This window comes from Gigantopelta aegis, chromosome 6, assembly GCF_016097555.1.
Source record: "Gigantopelta aegis isolate Gae_Host chromosome 6, Gae_host_genome, whole genome shotgun sequence".
NCBI lineage: Eukaryota > Metazoa > Mollusca > Gastropoda > Neomphalida > Peltospiridae > Gigantopelta > Gigantopelta aegis.
Genome location: NC_054704.1, coordinates 79,103,771 through 79,124,600, shown reverse-complemented (window position 1 = coordinate 79,124,600; position 20,830 = coordinate 79,103,771). Strand labels below are relative to the sequence as shown.

Sequence of the window (20,830 nt, the reverse complement as noted above, 5' to 3'; positions counted from 1 at the left end):
CAGTAGAGTGAAAAATAATTGCACTTCTCAAAATAATCAGAGGATCACACCAATGAACTGTCTCAAGTGAGCTAGTTTTTATCACTGAAAAATGGATCTGGTGATTTAAACTGCAAAGTTTGAAAAAATTGTATGTGCAATTTCTTCATCTCACAAAATAGGTCTTTATTGTGATAATTCAGTGAGACATTCTTGGACTAAACACAAATTAAAATGTAAATTTTCTCTAAATTTAATGGCATGGAGTAACATAGGAAAAAATAATTTCTAGCTGAAAAAAAAAATCATGAATACTGAAACATAAAAAGTAAACAATAGACTAAAGACATCAGAAAATGTGTAAAATTTAATATACCTTGAAAGGTGTTTATCCCTTAGTCATGTTTTCAACATTTTAAAGCATGTAAAAATAAATGCGTAATGATCACCCTTGGTTCAGTTACATTGTTGCATACTTTTTTAATGTAGTAACCCAGGGCTTAAACTTGAGAAGCATTTGTTACCTAAGGCAATTTGGAAGGTGTTTGGCAGGGGCAAAATGTTCAGCTATGGCATTTTGAGCTTACCGACAGCAATTTTAAACCAATAATAAAATTTAATAAAACCCAAAAATGATCCCAGCAATATTTTGTATTAATCATCTGATATCTGGTAATTCACGTCTCAGCTACAGCAATCCATTAAAAAATCATAGATAAATTTACTAGAAAGATTCTCATTTGTTAATATATCCAAATATTAAGAAACAAAATATTTTCGTTATCAAATTCAGTCATAAAAGGATATTCATAAATAAATTTTTATAAAATCCACTAGCCATGGGATCAGTGATTACAAATTCACGAGCCCAACTTTACTTTAAGTTAATACAATTTTACTAAACAATAATAATAATCGGATATGTCACCTAAATAGGGAGATAGAGCTTAAAAACACTAACATTGAGAGGATGCAGGATATTCATATTTACAAAACAGACTAAACTGCAACATTTGACCAATTTTTTTCACTAGCCATTGGGCATGGCAATAGTAGTTACTTACTAGTCCAACATTGAATATCACTAGCCATGGGAGTGGGGCTACCATAATCTAGAAGCACTGTATCATTGAACTAATACAAGCATGTGTATCTTATATCTGAATGACACAAAATTGATTAAAATTTAAATTGATTAAAATTTAAATTGAACAAGTTTTTGTCGAGCAAAGTACTGTTCTCAATATGTCATAAGATCCTGGTAACCACTCTTGATTTATTTCGATGCCTGGTGTCTGATGAGTAATAGGTTCAAAAACAATTTCTTCCCAACACAAGGGCCAGGAAAGTGCCTTGAGCTTTACTATTTTGATTTGAAGTCAGATGGAGTGATACAAATTTATAGGCAACAAGGTAACTATTTTCCATTAAAAAGATACAGTAAGAACATACATTCTTCAAAACATGAATTTCGAGATCCATAACATGACCTTCTTTGAAAATGGTACCTAGGAATTAAGACCAGAATGCACTACAATGGGCATTATTCAGCATAATTCAGGTCTGTCGGTCACACGTGTAGCAGAAGGCTGGAAATTGTGCTGTTCAGGGCCCCCATTCCACAAAGCAATCTTAGCGCTAAGATCACCGTAAGTGCATATGTTAGCTGTGCAGTTACGATGATCTTAGGGCCAATATTGCTTTGTGGAACGGGGCCCTGGTTGACATAAAATCAAAAATAAGACCCTGGCATAACAAGGCTAACTGAAGGACAGGAAAATTATATGAAGTGTGTTTTTAAAATATTTTTATTTCTTTCAAGAGTATTTCTACAAGAATGCATATATTAATATGCATTCATTGGTGCTTCCATTATGGATCAGACGATGTAGACAAAATTACTAATTAATTGTGTATTCAACTGTTGAAGGGCCTGGGGGTCAAAAAGGTACCATTTTCAAAGAAGAATTTTATTCTCTTATATCGTCAAATGTTTGTAAACAGTAATCAAGAAACATTAACAAAAACTAAAATAATGAACAAATGCAATTTTACTGCAATTAAAACAACAGAACCGGGCACTGTTTTACGAAAGCAATCTTAGCGCTAAGATCACCGTAATTGCATAAGTATTAACTCGAGGTGATCTTAGCGCTAAGATGGATTCGTAAAACACAGCCGAGATGATCTAAACTCTGTTCCCCATGATGTGCAAAGTAATGCTACAAATGATCAACAAAAAGGCATAAAACACAGAAAATGCAATTGGCCTGAGGTACATAAGTAGAAAGTGTCTCTTTGGTTCGCAGCCTCCTCACAGCAGAATGGCCGTGTAGTGGTTTGGAGCAATTAACATAGATAAGGATCTGCCTGCAAAAAGAAAACAAAACAGTGTGGAGTGGAGTGTGGAGTGAATAAGTGAATGAATGAATGAATGAATGAATATTAGCTTTTGACATACCGCAATACTGTAACAGTGACTGAAATCCAAAGTAATCCTTTTCATATAAAGTGACACCCCTCAAGACCAGAATTCTCTCATAACTGGACGTTTCCTATGATTCCGTGATTTACGTATCTATTAATACTAAAGTTTACCTCTTTAAACTGAACACCGGACGAATAATTCACTCCCACTGATTTTTTGTAGTTCGCCTTTACAACCGGTAATGTGGATAATTCAATTATTCAGGTCATTTAAGGATTGTCTGTTGTTTCTTTTACGTTCATCGGGGTATGAACAAAAAAAATCATCCGCAAACTGTGTGAATCGGCAAAGCCGTTCTCACATAAGTTTGCGGATGATTTTTTTTGTTCATACCCCGATGAATGTAAAAGAAATAACAGACAATACTTATAATTAAATTTGAATGATACATGCTAATAATAACACTAAAAGGTCATACTTTATTTTGAATTATTTTTTATCCATAAACAATAACGATCATTAAGACAACTTGCCCATATAAAATGACGTCATCACATATGACGTTCCCTGACGATGTAATTTTTACGTTCATCGAAAAATTAACAAACTCCCGTTACTACGTCTGGACCAATCGGATGACGTTACGTTGCAATGAATGTAACAGAAATTTAATTATTTCAAATTGAATGTATATCAGTGTACCTTTAAAAACAGCTTCGTTGGACAAGACATGCACACTGCGGAAGAAAGACTGAGGCCAAACCATTTTTCTCCTCAATTGATTGCATTCCTTACTACCTGGTTTCCAATCACGCCTGTGAAGAAAAGGAAGAAAACAAAATTTGGAGTAAAAATAAACAGAATTTAGACAAACATTCAATTTCAAAAGATGATTTTTTTTTTTTTTTTAAATAATATGATTCTTTCTAATATAATAAAACAAATATTCAGTTTAAAAATATTAATCCCAGGAGAGATAAAACATTTTGAAAACCAAAGTAACTTAAGATACCCTTTTTTAAGTTAGCAATATCATTAACTGAAACACATTAATTAAAATCAGTGAACAAGGATTTCATGCAATGTTGTGGTAGTATTCAAATGAATCCATCAACGATGTTGTTTATTACATGTTGTAAATATTAATAATCTGTTGTCAAATAGGAGCATTATGGCAGAACCGTAGATTAGCATCTACTTATGTAGTATTGTAAAACATATTTCCTTCCATCTGTCTACAATCCTTTTACAGATAAATTGACAAAAATCGTTAATTAAGCAAGGATTGTGCAAAAAGAACCAATACCATGGATTATCTGCCCCGGATTGGGCCCCTGGCTTCCCAGAGACCGAACCCTGGGGCGGACATGCTCGAAACCTCTGTGGTATATCAGCATACCAAAGCATAACGCACACACGTACCATCGATTAGAACAAAGCTCGAACACAAACTGGCTAAAACAAACTTCATGAAGCACTTACCCTCTGAGTATCTGTTCATTAACTTCTACCAACTCATCAATATGCAGTGTGGAATAACTTCCTAAAACATCAACAATATTTAAATAGAATACAAACAAAAAACTTTTTTTGTGTGAAAATAAATAAATAAAATTAATGTCTGAATGAGTATTTGTTTTATTCTGCAATTATTTTTAATTATTTGTGTTTTATTTGAATCTTCATAAGTCATAAAAAGCACATGTGGTTACTGACAAACATGTACAAAGATGCTTAATAACACCACTGGTACCCATTGATTAATAAATCATCAGCTATTGGATGTCAAACATATGGTAATTCTGACACATAGTCTCCAGAAAGAATCTACTGTATTTTTCCATTAGCAACAAGGGATCTAGTCTGGGAGTGGCAGTCCTCTTTGAGCAGTGCAGGAAGGATGTATAGTGTAGTAAAGGATCTCGATGTGGCACTAGATAGAGATTCATGAAATCAACCAGTTTGACCAAATACCCATTTGACTGCATTGTGCAGAGATATGGTACATACCATGGCCTTTGATACATCAGTAATGAGGTACTGGTTGTGCCCTGGAAAATGTAATAGGTTCATCGAGGTTCAAACATATGACCCAAGAATCTCAGGTGACCGTTCTACCAACTGAGCTAGATCCTGCCCCATGAGCAGAGAAGAACTGAATGAAATATTAGTTTAGTGGTCTCTAGATTGGTAAGAACCGAGTTGGTATTCCAATGTGATGGTGGATTTATAAGAACAGAGTTGGTATTCCAATGTGATGGAAGGAAGGAAATAATATTACTCAATATTTAGCATGTGTGAATGGTAGATGACTGAACCTGAGTGCAAAACATTCCTTGTGAAGAAGGAAGGAAGGAAATGTTTTATTTAACGACACACTCAACATATTTTATTTAATGTTATATGGCATCGGACATATGGTTAAGGACCACACACATTGAGAGAGGAAACCTGCTATTCTTTTCAATTAGCAGCAAGGGATCTTTTATATGCACCATCCCACAGACAGGATAGTACATGCCACGGCCTTTGATATACCAGTTTTGGTGCACTGGCTGGAACGATATTCAAGAGTGAGTTTTAATGGCTCAATGCGAAGGTAAAAGGCCATAACACCAACTTTTCTCTCACTAACAACTAACCATTAACCATAGCCCAGAATGCTGAAGTATGTGCACTTGCACCTTATGTGGTTAAAAGCACAAAAATAAATTTAAAAAACAAAAATGTAACTTTTTAAAATTACCATTAGATTATCAAAGTTCTGTTTCCAACACAAATTTTATAACAAATATATTTCAGTGTTGATGAGCTGCAATGAAATTTTTAATAAAATAAGTTTCAGTTTATTCACCTGCACGTAAATCCCACTCAAATGTAAAGTTCGTTTGATATGACTTCACAACACCTTTGCTGTAAAAATAAATAAAAATAAATAAATAAACTATATTATCTCTGTATGCTGGCTTTTCTTTAATTATTCATATCTACTGGTAATGTTGTAACAGTGTAAACAGTGTATAACATTATTAAAAAAACAAAATTAAAATTTGTTAAATTATTTAAAATTGTAACTTAAATCACAATAATTGGTCTACCAACTACAAAAAAATCCATATCCAATTGCAGATCTAAACAAAATATATGTGTGTGCAACTGAATTCTCAAGAAGGTGTGCTTAAATGTCTGTGTGCATGTATGTAAGGATATGTCACAATAGAATATTCTTGCCTTTGCTTTAGACTTTTCTCTCTTGCTTGGATCAGGGCATGAACTGTTCCATACACCTTAGCACTTTCTGGACACACCTGTCAACAATTTTATGCTCAGTATTATATAACCTCAATTTGTGTGACCTACTTCTCTTCTGCATATTTTCTGAATGTTTGGCTTAATAAGTGAACTACAGCTGATATGTCCTAGATGTTCCCGTAAAGATTCTTGGTGTGGTCTGGAGTGAACTTGTGCCACATTGTATTACAATGTAGCCATGAAAAACTTGACTTAAATGAATAATATATCACAGAATACATGTCTATCTAGGGACCACAGTTAAAGAAGACAATAATGAAATAACAGACTTAGGTCCTGTATCTGGAGATCATATAGTTACAATTACAAAATTTCTCCGTTTATACGATTTTCTCAATTATGATTGGACAACGATGAAGAAAAACTGAATGTTATCCTCAGATAAACCTCAGAAAATGACGATTGTATGCCAAGTGGGATGTCATTACATAAAACAGGTCATAAAAAGGACGATAGAAACTCATTTATGTGTATTTTAACTAAATATGCTTGTGCTTACATTTTAGAAGAGGGTGGGGATAAACTGTGGCTAGCGAAATTTATGAGGGGTTAAGACATGCTTTCCCCCCAAAAGCATTAAAAAAGAGAACATTTGCTTGATCAAAGTGGGGGTTCTACTGCCGAAACCCTTTTCCCTGCACACACTACTGTGTTTGTAATAATATAAAAACTGTTTAATATAAAATTTATCGATTTACAACTGTAACAAACTGCATGAAATTACATAGCTTAGTGAAGGATTTTAAACTGAAAACCTTGGAAAATGACATCATTACATAAAACTGACCATGGGAAGAATGTTAAAAACTAATTTATGAATTATGTGTACTACACAGTTTTAACTAAATAGGTTGTGTTATTTGTAATTATAAATTGTTTGTCATTTTATTGTGAATTTATCGATGTATAACAGTCACAAATTTAGTATAAAATCACTTTGCTATGCTACCCGATTTTACATAATTTGTGACTGTTAGACATCGATAAATTCACAAAAAAGGACAAACAATTCTTACATAGGAGCTAACAGTGAAATAACAAACTTACATCCAACATCTGGAGACCATAGTCACAGATGTTAATAGTGAAATAACAGACTTAGATACAACATCTGGAGATCATAGTTACAGAAGCTGATAGTCAAATAACAGACTTAGAGACAGTATCTGACGATCATAGTGACAGAAGCTAATAGTGAAATAACAGACTTAGAGACAGTATCTGACGATCATAGTGACAGAAGCTAATAGTGAAATAACAAACTTACATCCAACATCTGGAGACCATAGTCACAGATGTTAATAGTGAAATAACAGACTTAGATACAACATCTGGAGATCATAGTTACAGAAGCTGATAGTCAAATAACAGACTTAGAGACAGTATCTGATGATCATAGTGACAGAAGCTAATAGTGAAATAACAGACTTACATCCAACATCTGGAGACCATAGTCACAGATGTTAATAGTGAAATAACAGACTTAGATACAACATCTGGAGATCATAGTTACAGAAGCTGATAGTCAAATAACAGACTTAGAGACAGTATCTGACAATCATAGTGACAGAAGCTAATAGTGAAATAACAGACTTACATCCAACATCTGGAGACCATAGTCACAGATGTTAATAGTGAAATAACAGACTTAGATACAACATCTGGAGATCATAGTTACAGAAGCTGATAGTCAATTAACAGACTTAGAGACAGTATCTGACAATCATAGTGACAGAAGCTAATAGTGAAATAACAGACTTACATCCAACATCTGTAGACCATAGTCACAGATGTTAATAGTGAAACAACAGACTTAGATACAACATCTGGAGATCATAGTTACAGAAGCTGATAGTGAAATAACAGACTTACATCCAACATCTGGAGATCATAGTTACAGAAGGTGATAGTGAAATAACAGACTTACATGCAACATCTGGAGATCATAGTTACAGAAGCTGATGGTGAAATAACAAACTTACATGCAACATCTGGAGATCATAGTTACAGAAGCTGATGGTGAAATAACAGACTTACATGCAACATCTGGAGATCATAGTTACAGAAGCTGATGGTGAAATAACATACTTAGATACAACATCTGGAGATCATAGTTACAGAAGCTGATGGTGAAATAACAGACTTACATGCAACATCTGGAGATCATAGTTACAGAAGCTGATGGTGAAATAACATACTTAGATACAACATCTGGAGATCATAGTTACAGAAGCTGATAGTGAAATAACAGATTTAGATACAACATCTGGAGGTCATAGTTACAGAAGCTAATAGTGAAATAACACTTACATCCAGTATCTGGAGATCATAGTTACAAAAGGCCACGTAGCGTTGTCCCCACTCAGCTTCCTGGTGGATTACTTCAACCATATAGTGTTCGATGTCAAAGGTCATTTGTAAAACTGTTGCCTGTGCACAGAAATATGATATATTTATAGTCAAGCAACAAGTTCTTCCATAAAATTAGTTGGAAAGACAAAATCCTAGCAATAAAAAGTATTTACTAACATCTTAAGACTTTAATGTCATGACAACTACCCTTGCTACCCTTGCAGTTGCCTACGGCAATCGGCAATGCTGTATAGATTGCAATGGCTTTTTTAATTGTCCAGGGCACATTTTTGCTTTGGACTATTTTAATTTGTTTTCCAACAGCATGTTTTTTTGCCATGGACATTTTTTTTTATTGCAGAGATTGGGCAATACCAAACAAACTTCATGCGTGTGACGGTATTAAAGATTTGAGAAACGTTGATCAATACAAACTGCATGCATGTGACAGCATTAAAGATATGAGTCATGTTGATCAATCCTACAACACGTCATACATCATGCATACTCTAACACATGGTTACAATCCACCCCAATATCTGAAAGAAATGGAAAAATGAATGCACCAAACTCAGTCTGTCACCGCAAGTGCTTTTAATAATGGTATACTCACAGTTGGACTGCTGCTATTGCATTCAGACAGGACAATGGACAAAGGCTGATTGGACCACAAAACTTCGACTGGCAAAACACTGCGATATGCCAAGTCATAATCATCTGCAAACGAAAAATTAGTTTATTCACTTAATTCCAAATATGTAGTGAAAAGAAACTAAAAATTATATTACATGAAGGAGGGTTGCACAAATGACAAATTAAAACCACAAGTAAAATTCATACTGTTTAACAAAATATTTAAGTCTATTACAGAAAAGCGAGGCAAAGAAATGATTGTTTTAGCAGACATGAAAGAGGGTTACCAAAAACAATCTGAAATTTTAACATTGGTTGTCGGGTACTTAGATGTGCCCAAGAGGGTTAGGCTTGTACAATGGTCAGCAAAGCATCAGTCAAAACCGTATCATAAATTTTGGAAGTAGAATATGGAATTTTTTTTTACCAAACAGTGAAAATCCTGGAAACAGTAGAGATGATTAAAAATGCAGAATTCTTGATAAATCTGGAAAACTTTCATCTCTGCTCTAAAGAGTTAGAGGAAAAACCTGCTGCCATGGCCTCTGTTGAAAATCTGATGTATGGGATCATTGGACACCAGATAGGGTGGAGGAGAGAAACCTATGTGATGTATGTCAACAGAGGATGTCAATCCCACGAAACATCACACCTCAGACAAATGCTTCAGCCCTCCCATAAAAAAAAATATGTACTTACCTTCAACAACAATAGGAGGTTCCAGCATATCCTCAGTGGAATAGCTGTACCTGCGGAGGGAAAATGTAACTGTCCGTGAATGGTTTGTGTGCACCATAACACTCTCTGAGCTCTTGGACCCGGTACTGCTTGCATAGCTGTTGCTTGGAGAGAAAAACGACCGCTGGGAAGACAGTCTGCTCGAGGAGCAGTTAGTAACAAAGTCATCGTTTGTGAAATCGGAAGGCTGATTGGCACTGGTGCAGCCAGACATGTCCGGGCTGTGCAGCTTCAAGTCTGGAAAGTTGGAGAAGGAATACGGATACTGGTTCCCGAGGCCACTGTTGCAGCCCGGGGACAGGCTGCCACCGTGGATGAACGGCTTGCTGCAGCTGTTGACGCTCTTCCCACAGTCGGAATTAGTGTTAGAGTCCGTGGAACAGTTCTTCACTTTGAGAGCGGGACGGCGGGCTGGACCAGATCGGCAATGACAAGAATTATCACAATTTTTGGCACTTTTATCACACTCTTGGCACTCAAGGTCAAAGTTGTCCAAGTCGGGGGAACAGACGTTTTCTTCGTCGTCGTCATCGTCGACAGTAACTTCTTGCATATTCTCGAGGAATTCCTTCACTTTTCCATCCCCATTCTCGTGGCACACAGGACTACTGCTCTCCTCTATGTTGCAGTAGGACGCCTTGGTCGACACGAGGAAAAGTTCGGCACCAATGTAGAACATGTTGTCATGACAACCAGAGGACGCTTCCTCCTCTTCAGGCTCTGGATCATGGGGCTGTCCATTTTGATTGAAGTAGCTGTGTTTCTGCTTAGCATCAATCTGCAAAGCTACGATGGAATCTCCAGTGTTGAGAATTGCGATTCCATTCACTTTAAGTTGCACTCTTGGTGAAAAGGCAGGAAACGGTGGAGCAAGTTCGTATTTAGTGTGTACACAGAAACTGTGCTGAAGACATCTGCCTACATTTCCAGATGTTTCTGAAAAAAAAATCCAATAAAACATCTTCTTTCAGAATATGTATAAACATCTGCATTTGTAGATACAGTGAAATTTACCAAAACAGTACCCTCTGTAAACAGGAATTCTCTGAAACCAATGTTTTTCAGTACAGAACCTTTCTAAACTGGACACCCATTAAAACCAGAATATATAGTTGACCCCATGGGTGTCCAGTTTTGAGAGGTTCTGTACTGAAAAACATATATTGATTAATTCTGTTGTACACGCAAAACATTTCCAGACATTTCTGAATTGATCAAATGACAAAAGTGTACATAGAGACTAACTATTTAATAATATTATTAATAATTATTTCTATTTATTTCACATACAATATTCTATTACCTAACTTAAGTGAACAGTTTTATAACGTATCTATGAGACATCCACAGGTACACGACTTCGCAAGTCATAATCTGCTAGTATATGTATATGACTTTGCTTTAATCGATCATAACTGGCCAATACAAAGAGTGGTTGAAAAAAAAAATAAAGAAATTTTTTAACGACGCACTCAACATATTTTATTTATGGTTATATGGCGTCAGACATATGGTTAAGGACTACACAGATATTGAGAGAGGAAACCCACTGTCGCCACTTCATGGGCTACTCTTTTCGATTAGCAGCAAGGGATCTTTTATATGCACCATCCCACAGACAGGGTAATACACACCACAGCCTTTGATATATCAGTCGTGGTTCACTGGCTGGAATGAGAAATAGCCCAATGGGCACACCGACAGGGATCGATCCCAGACCTACCGCGCATCGGGCGAGCACTTTACCACTGGGCTACATCCTGCCCCAAGAGTGGTTGGAGAATAAATACTAAAAACCTGCTTGAATCATATAGCAATTTAATACCTTTTCTGAGAAGCTGGCAGTCTTTACACACCGTAAGGCATGGAACAGCCATCACCGACAAGTAACAGTGACAACTATCCTCCCCTCGACTAGGTGCACTGGAACAAACATGTAAGCCGTTAAATCAACTCACTTAACAATCGGTAAATATTCCATAAATAGTGCAATTTTATTTTATTTTTAAATGTTGGTTGTTCTATTTTCAGGTAGTGATATAGTGCATAAGTATTACATTAAAAAGTTCAACATTATAATTAAAGAGCTATTATATTCAGGGAAGTGATATCACTTCATATAATTTTTTTAACAATTCAGATCAAATTTGGTTTATTTTGTGAATATTATTTCATGCAAAAACATTCTGAAATCAGTTAAAAGCCTAAAAAGTTACATCCCTATAAAAGTGAGAAGAAAGAAATTTTGTTTTGCTTCAAATGTGTTTTGATTTCAATATTATTGTTACATAAGCACACACAAGTCAAATCATTTACCTCCCAGAGCTTTGTATGCTTTCATCAAAGCAGAAACACCAAGAATGTGACAAAATTATTCTGATATGCACTCAGCAATGAAACAATAACATATGACATATAACTTTAAAGTACTAACCAATGGCCATATACCAAAACCTTTGTGTCATCTTCTGGCCACTCACAAAAGGCAATGAAGAGATCTTGAACAATGTCCTCTTCCCCAAACAAACGAAGTTCAGATACCTGAAAGATGTTATATTTTATTTTTCAACATGTTAACACTAAACTAAACAATCAGTAAAGTAGCACAATGGTTAGGTGTCTGCCTAAATAACAAACAACATTTCTACATGAGCTATCAGTTATTTTTCATTATAATCAGTGCACCATGACTAGTGTATACCGGACTTGGTGGGGTCATGGTTATGTCATTGGACATAAGGCTGGTAGGTACAGGGTTTGCAACCCGGTATCGGCTCCAACCCAGTGCGAGTTTTAACGACTCAGTCCCACTGTGGGTAGGTGTAAGGCAACTACACCCTCTTCTCTCTCACTAACCACTGTCCTGGACAGACAGCCCAGATAGCTGAGGGGTATAAGCACGAAAATAAGTTGAAATGAAACGACTGGTATATTCTATCCCTATTGAAAAAGTGTACACACACAAAAAAAAGATTCTTTGGTGTCAAATAATAATTAATTTTAATGTATGTGGCAGCAGTGTATTTTCCTCCTCTTTTTCTAAACTGTTAGGTTTTATATGTTTGATAATATACAGCCACTCATTAAAAATTAGATGACAAACTCAGGCATCAAATAAGTTGATAATAGTCGTTCTGGTTACCAAACGTATATAATAGGCTATGGTATTTCTTTTCCTCAGATTCCTGTTTGTGGGTAAGCACAAATAAGAGATATCTTTCTGCTAAAGGTAACATGTATCGGGTCTACCTCTATAGCATCAAGTGTTTGGCATCTAACAGCCGGTGAAACTTACCAACTCTAGTGACTTTGTTGGTACAAATTTCCACCACTGTAGTTTGTAGATGTACATAGGATATGCAGTGTGTTCATCTGCATCGACATGCAGGGAATAAGACACAACAAACTGTCCAGATTTCGTAAAGCCCAAAAATACATGTCTGAAAAACAAAAAGACAACAGAAAATGTATAGGTTAAGTATAATACACCAAAATAGAACAAAGCAGGAATAAAAAGCCTATGAAAAACTGATCTGCAGTAAATAATCAAGTATTTTACCAATACAAATATATATATAAAAAAATTAAAAAATACAAAATTCAAAGCTAATTTTTTGTATTTTCAACCAAGAATGCCTTCTTTGCAACCTACTATGAAAATGATAAATTTTATCTCATACTTGTTGATCTTCATGTACATTTTTATTAAACTTAGCCAAATCTAATGTTATAGCATGTTGTAACGACCTTTCACTGACCAGTCAAAATAATTCAAGCATAAAACCTAAACCACTGCCGTAACACATTTGGACTGTTTGTATGCAACACATAACTGTCACCTGAATCTAAACGACATTGGCTTGTGTCAAATCTATCAACACAGAACAGACTGGAAATAAGATCTGCTTTATGTAACACTGCACTAAAACAACAAATAATTGGGAGAGGTTTTTTAACTACTGAGCAGGACATCATAATTCTGGCTTGTAATGCTACAAAAGTGATTCCAAATAAAAATAAAATTTCAAGTAAATAAAAATATTCTAAGCAATTATAAAAATGACAAATAATGGCACTGACCCAAGTTAATTTTATGGGTAATATTAACACATTTGAAGCCATTAGTACATCTTTTTTTAACCATTATAAATTATGTTACATGTACACCTCAAAATCTTGGGTAATTCACTTTAAAGTTTAAACAGTAACATGTTTAAATACACACCCTTCTTCAAGAACAAATTGTGGAACTAGGGAATTAATGCGGTAGCAGAGTCTGCCTGGAATCTTGTAAAATGGCTTCAGAGGAAGCGACTTTCTTGAACATCTGATCGACCCACATTGCTAGAAAACAAAAGTAAAAAGCATGGTAATATCACACTTAATATTTCTCGATTTACACTGCATGAATTTACAATTTTTTAAAGCTCTGATATCTAAACAGTTGCGGCTTCAAAGCAAATGTTTTGCTTCTATGGTTTCCATATATTATCAACTGAATTTTGATGGGGTTTTGTCACCAGTTGAAAATTAAAAAGATAACGTTATAAGACAGTCAAACAATGTATAATCAAACATGTATCGTAAACTTTTAAAATGTATGAACTTGGAGAAAAAGTAACATTGGCTACGGCAAAAATATACCATGGAAAATAGCCTATGTGCATCATTTTCCACAGCAGTTTTCCAGTTACAATGTAAGAGAGTGAGTATTACAAAACATAACAAAATATAAAGAAAAGTTACAAAAACTTAAAGACTATGGCAAAATAAAAGTCATAAGAAATTGAAAACCCTACAGCAATAATTTGGTTGATTGTCAAGATTTAAAGCCGTACACCCTAGTTCCATCCAGCGAAAATAAATTATAATTTGGTTAATCTACAAACCTGTAACACACTTAGATCACGTTTTTATCAAATGGAGTGAAAAAGCAGGTTTTATATCGATAAATACCATGGGAATCCCCATGTCCCAATTGCTTGAAATAACTTTGAAAGTTAGTATTCTGATGTCACCGGTAGATGTCGCTCAAAGCACAACAATGCCTACGTCACGACAAATTTCACAGACTTGGGGTGCGTTCCTTTCACCTCTCCTGGACATGTTCCAACTGTTCTGTCCTGGTTGTCCTCTCCAGATATCATAAGACTTAGCAAAATTATTGGTTTTAAGGGTTTGTAACGTTTTGTATTGAGACACTTACTTGTCTGAACTTTATTGTTACTGAAAATTTTCACGAACTGTGAAGAAAAATCTCACAAATGAACAACAACAAATCGGATGTTGATTGCGCGAACCGTGCACGAGAAAACAAACCGAACCAAAATGATAACGGTCACGTGATATACCAACGTCTGTGACACTGAAATGGAAATATCCCCTCTAAAAATAGATTAGACCTTGTCTGCTCAACGGGTTTTTTCTCAGAGGCTCGTGCCATTTTATGAAATACGAAAAATGCATTTTGTGGTATTACAAAAACCAGGATTACCAAAAAACACTTCAGGTGAATGGAAATGTATATTCTAAATAATAAACGGTAAGTAAAGTGCAATTTTATTTGTGAAAAAATGGGTTTAATAGCGAAAACCAACGCCGTAATGGTTAACAACTAGCCGTAACTAGGGTGTGTCCCTTTAAAACATTTTAAAACCAGCTATGCACAAGATTACTGTACATTTTCTGTATTAAATTACTCTTAGGACAGTAGGCAGGACTTTAATATTGTGAAAGGCTTGACCCTGAATCTACATATGTAATTGTTATGTTACCTTTCATAAAATCAATTAATAGAGGTTATTGTACCAGCTTGTGTCGTACTGATTTTACAAAATGAGTGTGAGGATTCCTGTATTGCTCGAGCGAGAGCAATGCATTAATCCTGACATGAGTTTCATAAAATTAGTATGATTGACATGCGAGTGTAATAATTTCTTGGTTATCCACAATATTTTTTTATGAATAACAAGCTAGGACTATGTTAAAACGTAACTAGGAGATGACAAAAAAAAATGTCATGTTCCGAAATGACATCGTTTTGGTAAGCAACTACAGAGAGCTAAGACTGGGGAAGGCACATTATGTTATTACGTCACTTCGCAAACATATGTCATTCGTTGTCCACGTGAAATCATTATGACACGTGTGTGTCATACTGGTTATATTTTCCGGTATATCTTGAACTATGTGGATAATAATAAAACTTATGAAATAACACAAGAATTGACAATGCTGAATTTCCACAATTCATTTTATCTGCTATAATGTGTTCCTGATTTTCACGGAAATCACAGTCTGGAACTGATAACGATCTTGACTTTACAATACTAGACAATACTAAAGTTGGATGATTAAGGCCGACGACAGTAACTTTTTGCATGGTCCTTGTTTTGGCTCAACACATAATAAATGTAACATAATATTTTACCATAAATTCAACTGAATATTTTATAAATAATAAAAGATTTTAATCACAAAATTTTCTTAAAGTACAGTCAAGTGCATTATTATTATTTAAACAAAACATTTCCAAGAGCAATTTTACACTGGAATTTTTCCCAACATTCTTTAAATGAAAACGTCATGCACCCAATTTATTGTTATTGTAAAGATTTTATATGCAAAGTGATGTCACTGGAATACCGACATCATTCAAATTCAAGATTATCGTCCGTGGACCCGTTTCATTGAGGGACCTGTTTCGGTGGTTGCATTGTTTGCGTGAAACAGTACGCACATTTCAAGATTTCTGATCCCGTTGACTTTTACATGCGGAAAGTAACAAATGTCCGTCACATTCATAGAAATGTTCATAAAATTAAAGTTAAAACTAGCAAAGAAAGCAAGACTGAACTTGATCCACTCATGAAAACATTTCTTAATACCTTTTTTCTATCATTTTCAAAGACGGTCATTTGAAAGAAATCTTAATTTAAAAATGATTTTTGTCTGTTCTCAAAGTCTGTACTGCCATCTATTTATTGAAGTCATGTACATGATTGTGACATTTGCTGGCAAAACTCTCTTTACAAGTACTTGCCAAAACTATATGGTCCTTATCATGGGCGTCGATATGTGGGGGACAGGGGAAACACATACCCCTCATTTTTCAACGCCGGGGGACAATCTATATAAATGTCCCATTTCCCCCAACTTTTTCGTTTAGTAAAAGCAACACAACCACCACCACCAACAACAAAAAAATTAAAAGTTTAACCACTAATGTGTAGCTTTATGATTTTCATTGACATTCCTTTATCACACACACACAAACACACACACACACACACACACACACAAGTCCCCCACTTTTAAATCCAGATTGACGCCCATGGTCCTTATATGTTTTAACGTAAGTATCTTTCTGGATATCTCTTTATATATTTATTAAAACTTAGAATGCAGCTTATATTTTTTAATCAAAATATTTTTACGATTATAACAATTAATTTGCTCAACTTATAACATGATTACAAGACATCATAATTTTTATATTTGGTTTCCTAAAATGTTGTCTGTTAACATTGGTTCTCAAGGACTCCATAGGGATGCACAAATGTGAATATGTGATGTGGGCAACCAGTAGCTGAAATTTGGTTGCCCAATATCATCTCTTGGTTGCCCACATATTTCATAAAAGTTTAAATGAATATAATTTTGAACTGTCATTAAAATAAAACTGAAATTTAAAATGTTTTTATTATTATCATTACTTATCAGTTTAGTTTTATTCCTTTTTTAACATTATTTATCTACAGCTCATCTTCGCTTTGATGAACTGGATGGTTGTTGGTGTAGTTAGTGGCCTTTCACATATGTTGTGCCTTTTTCCGAAATTAAGCCACCATTCTAAAATGTATCTGTCTGCTTTCAACTCGTCAAGTGGAGGGCCGTCACAAGCTATTTTCATTAAGTTATCTTTAGATGCTTGGCGTGATCCACATTTTCTGTGATACCAAACATTTTGTTTCATGTCAAATTGACCCTACTTAGTACTACTAGTTTGTCCCTATCCGGATTATTTCGCCAACAAATACATATTTTATATTGACTAAAATACAACTTAATTCATGAAAATATGAAGAACTTAAAACAAAATGCAGAACTCGTTTTGAAGTAAAGTTAATAATGACAACATTTAAGAAATATTTCATTATTAATTAGACTAAAGGTTGCCAGATGGTGTCTAAAAAAAAAATCACACTCGCCAAGCACAAGTTGTCAGTATTGGGATGCGTCAACAAGGTTTTTAGGGTGAATAGGAAATTGTGAGAATTGGTAGGAACCAGCTAGTTTGGGGATGAAATATCTTGCATATGGCTTTTTCAAATGTCTCCTGCCAATTCATGCACGGTGGATGCCGAGTGGATGGCAGCATTAGGGTGGATATTTATATCGCCTGTCAGTCAAGTTGTCAGTGCTGATACTTTTGAATTGCCCGTAACTGTCCGAGTGTCATGAAGTTTTGTTTTTCATTTTATTTGTTTTATTATTTTCTTGGTTGCCCGAAGGGGCAAATGTTTGAAAAAGAATGGTTGCCCACAACATATTTTGCCCGCAACCGATTTATGCACCCCTGCTCCATTTTGTAATTTGTCTTAAAATATTTTTATAAATTATTGTAAGTACATGCTTTGAGCAAAATACATATTTTGATAAAAAAATGAAAAGTTTGTGTTGGAAAGTTTTTGTTGTAAGCTATACCATTAAACATTTCACTCAATGAAACAGGTCACGTAGTTAACAATATTTACTCCTGAAGCATGCTCATTGCTATTTTTTTTTTATGCACGTGCGGTCAACTTTGCTACATATCGGCCAGTTTAGTCAGGTATCGAAATAAGTTGAGAACGGTCATTCAGTTTACCGGGAGGTTACCACATGTAAGAAAAGTCAAGAACGGTGTTTCATTCTTGACAAATATTTCAACAAACAGTAGTTTCGTTTCCAAACGTAAATCAGGCAATGCATTCCGGACTTCCACGTTTCCGATACAATTTCAGAACGTCTGCGTTAAGCAGCGTCAACTAGATGTGTGCCGAGTAGTTTGCAAGAACATTTAATTTAAACGTAGAAGTACTGGAAAACAGTCTATATAGTTGTGGTAATGCATGTTTACTTCCGTCGTTGAACACGTGTAGACTCTGTCCGATGAACTGATCGCTAGCACGTGCGAAGGAAAACAGCATAAAGCTTTTTAGTGTTAGTATTGTTTTATTATCATGTATATATACTTATCATCGTGTTCTTGATTTAAAATTTTAAACAGCTTTTGTGTTTTGTGGTTTGTTCCGTGACAGAAGAGGGAGCACCGCTTTGTTATTACTAGCCTCGTACATCGGAAACTAATGTGGTATAGTTGAACGAGACTACATATATTTTTTACATTTTTGTCGGCCTTTATTTTCGCATGGAATATATTTTCACAAATTTCATTTACACGCGAAAAACGCGACAATAAATTCCACGCGAAAATAAAGTATTCTACAGTAGCTAATTTTGAATTTGAATGACGTCAGTATTCCAATGATGTCACTTTGAATCCCCTTACAATAACCATACATGACGTTTTCGTTCTAAGAATGCTGGAAAAATTCCAATGCAAACTTGCTATACTGAAACATTTTTGTTTGAACATTACTAATGCATCTGAATGTGTTTGAAGAAAATCTTGTGATTAAAAAATTGTACGTTTTACGGTAAGATATGCTGGTAGGACTTTCCTTTGGCACTGTCACGTAGCGTAGGCTATAATAAAGAACATTATAAATACTGATCATAGAGTTAGGGTTAAGGTTAGGGTTAGTGACAGTGCCAAAGGAAAGTCCTTCCGATATTCTATATTTATTGTGTACGAACCCAAAACAAGGGTGCGAAAAGTGACTGTCATCGACCTTAAAACAGACTGCCACGAAATTATTTTTTGTTTGGCCTTAAAATTGTGTAAATCAATCTTCATAAATTATAAATATTAAGTTTCAAGACGTCCAAAACGTTCATTTGCCATTTAAAATTTGGTTTGATGATTCTACTTAAAATGGTTTGCAACAGTACAACACAGCCATAGCAGAACACAACCCCGACATGTCACTGTCAGAATTTACCAAGTTACGCAAGTAACGAAAAAAAACAGAAGAGAAAAGCCTGGCACGCCTAATAAAATCATCTGATTCAAAGGATGTAACCATAAGTTGTCACAAGACACATAAACATCAACAACCCGCAACATAATCAGTTTGATTAATATGTGTTTAAAGCACTGTGGCGCATGTGTTTACCTCCCTAAAGGCCAGTTTCTGCACAAGACTGGCCGCCATTTGTTTGGAACCATTGCCTGAACGCACGTTTAATAGGTTATCTCCCTTTGCGTGATTTTTTTTCTTTTGTGTTCTTTCTTTTAATTTTTATTATTATTATTATTTTTTTGTAATAAATTATTATTTATTAAAAATTCAATATAAAAATACTCCACTTCAAAATACTCCATATCACAATACTTTTTTATGGTCAAAATATCCATAGTAATAGTGTTTTAAAATGGAACCTGTCATTTATTTTTATATTATGTATTAACAGCATGATAATATAAATATTGATAATAATACTTATTATTATTATAATAATGATGATACTAATTAAGACATTTTCTGTCTAGTTTTATTTTAATTATTTTATTTTAAAATTATATGGTAGATTAATTGGAATGGGGGGTATAAATTATAAGAAACTATCCATTTACTTATATTATTTAGTCTAGATAGGCTATGTTGTATAAAAGAATATTTGTACTATCGTCCAAATTCAGAGCAAATAAAGGGGACAAAAAAGTTTTGGATCAAAATTGTAAAAACTTAAACCAGTTGCATAATCAATACCTGATACATGCATACACACACACACCAAAAAACAAACAAACAACTATCTGTTTAAAATGTTTCGAGAAAAGATATGTGGACTGGTAACAAGTATTACCTGACAAGGAATCTTCAAAGTGTATATTTCAAGTCACATAATCCACCCAATAACAGATGTGTATTTTTTTGCTGGGGTCTTGTTAAGCATTTATTCATTCATTCATTCATGAATTCATTCATTTATTCATTCATTCATTCATTCATTCATTCATTCATTCATTCATTCATTCATTCATTCATTCATCGTCTTTAAATTTATAATCAAAATATGTATTATAAAATGGGATTTAAACAATCAATGGAGAAAGACAGAAACATTTCAAGCCTTGATTAGATTAATATAATGCCTATTAACAGGTTTAAGTTATTAATTTGGGACAGGACGTAGCCAAGTGGTTGTTGATGCATGGTCGGTCTGGCATTGATCCATTGGTGGGCCCATTTTTAGATGACCCATTAACAATCCCATGCC

General features: G+C 34.6%; 1 protein-coding gene across 1 annotated transcript; it reads right to left on the bottom strand.

Annotated features, from left to right (window-relative positions):
* Nucleotides 1–983: 983 nt before the first annotated feature.
* LOC121375681 (DDB1- and CUL4-associated factor 15-like) lies at nt 984–19,801 on the bottom strand. Its single transcript, XM_041503255.1, has 13 exons — nt 19,723–19,801; nt 13,668–13,786; nt 12,738–12,882; nt 11,877–11,983; nt 11,268–11,365; nt 9,404–10,378; nt 8,685–8,788; nt 8,030–8,149; nt 5,639–5,715; nt 5,262–5,320; nt 3,890–3,950; nt 3,110–3,222; nt 984–2,349 (listed from the first exon to the last, which is right to left on the bottom strand). Exons 1-13 carry the CDS (start codon nt 19,759–19,761, stop codon nt 2,294–2,296), a joined length of 2,073 nt encoding a protein of 690 aa, XP_041359189.1. The 5' UTR covers nt 19,762–19,801; the 3' UTR covers nt 984–2,293.
* Nucleotides 19,802–20,830: the final 1,029 nt, after the last annotated feature.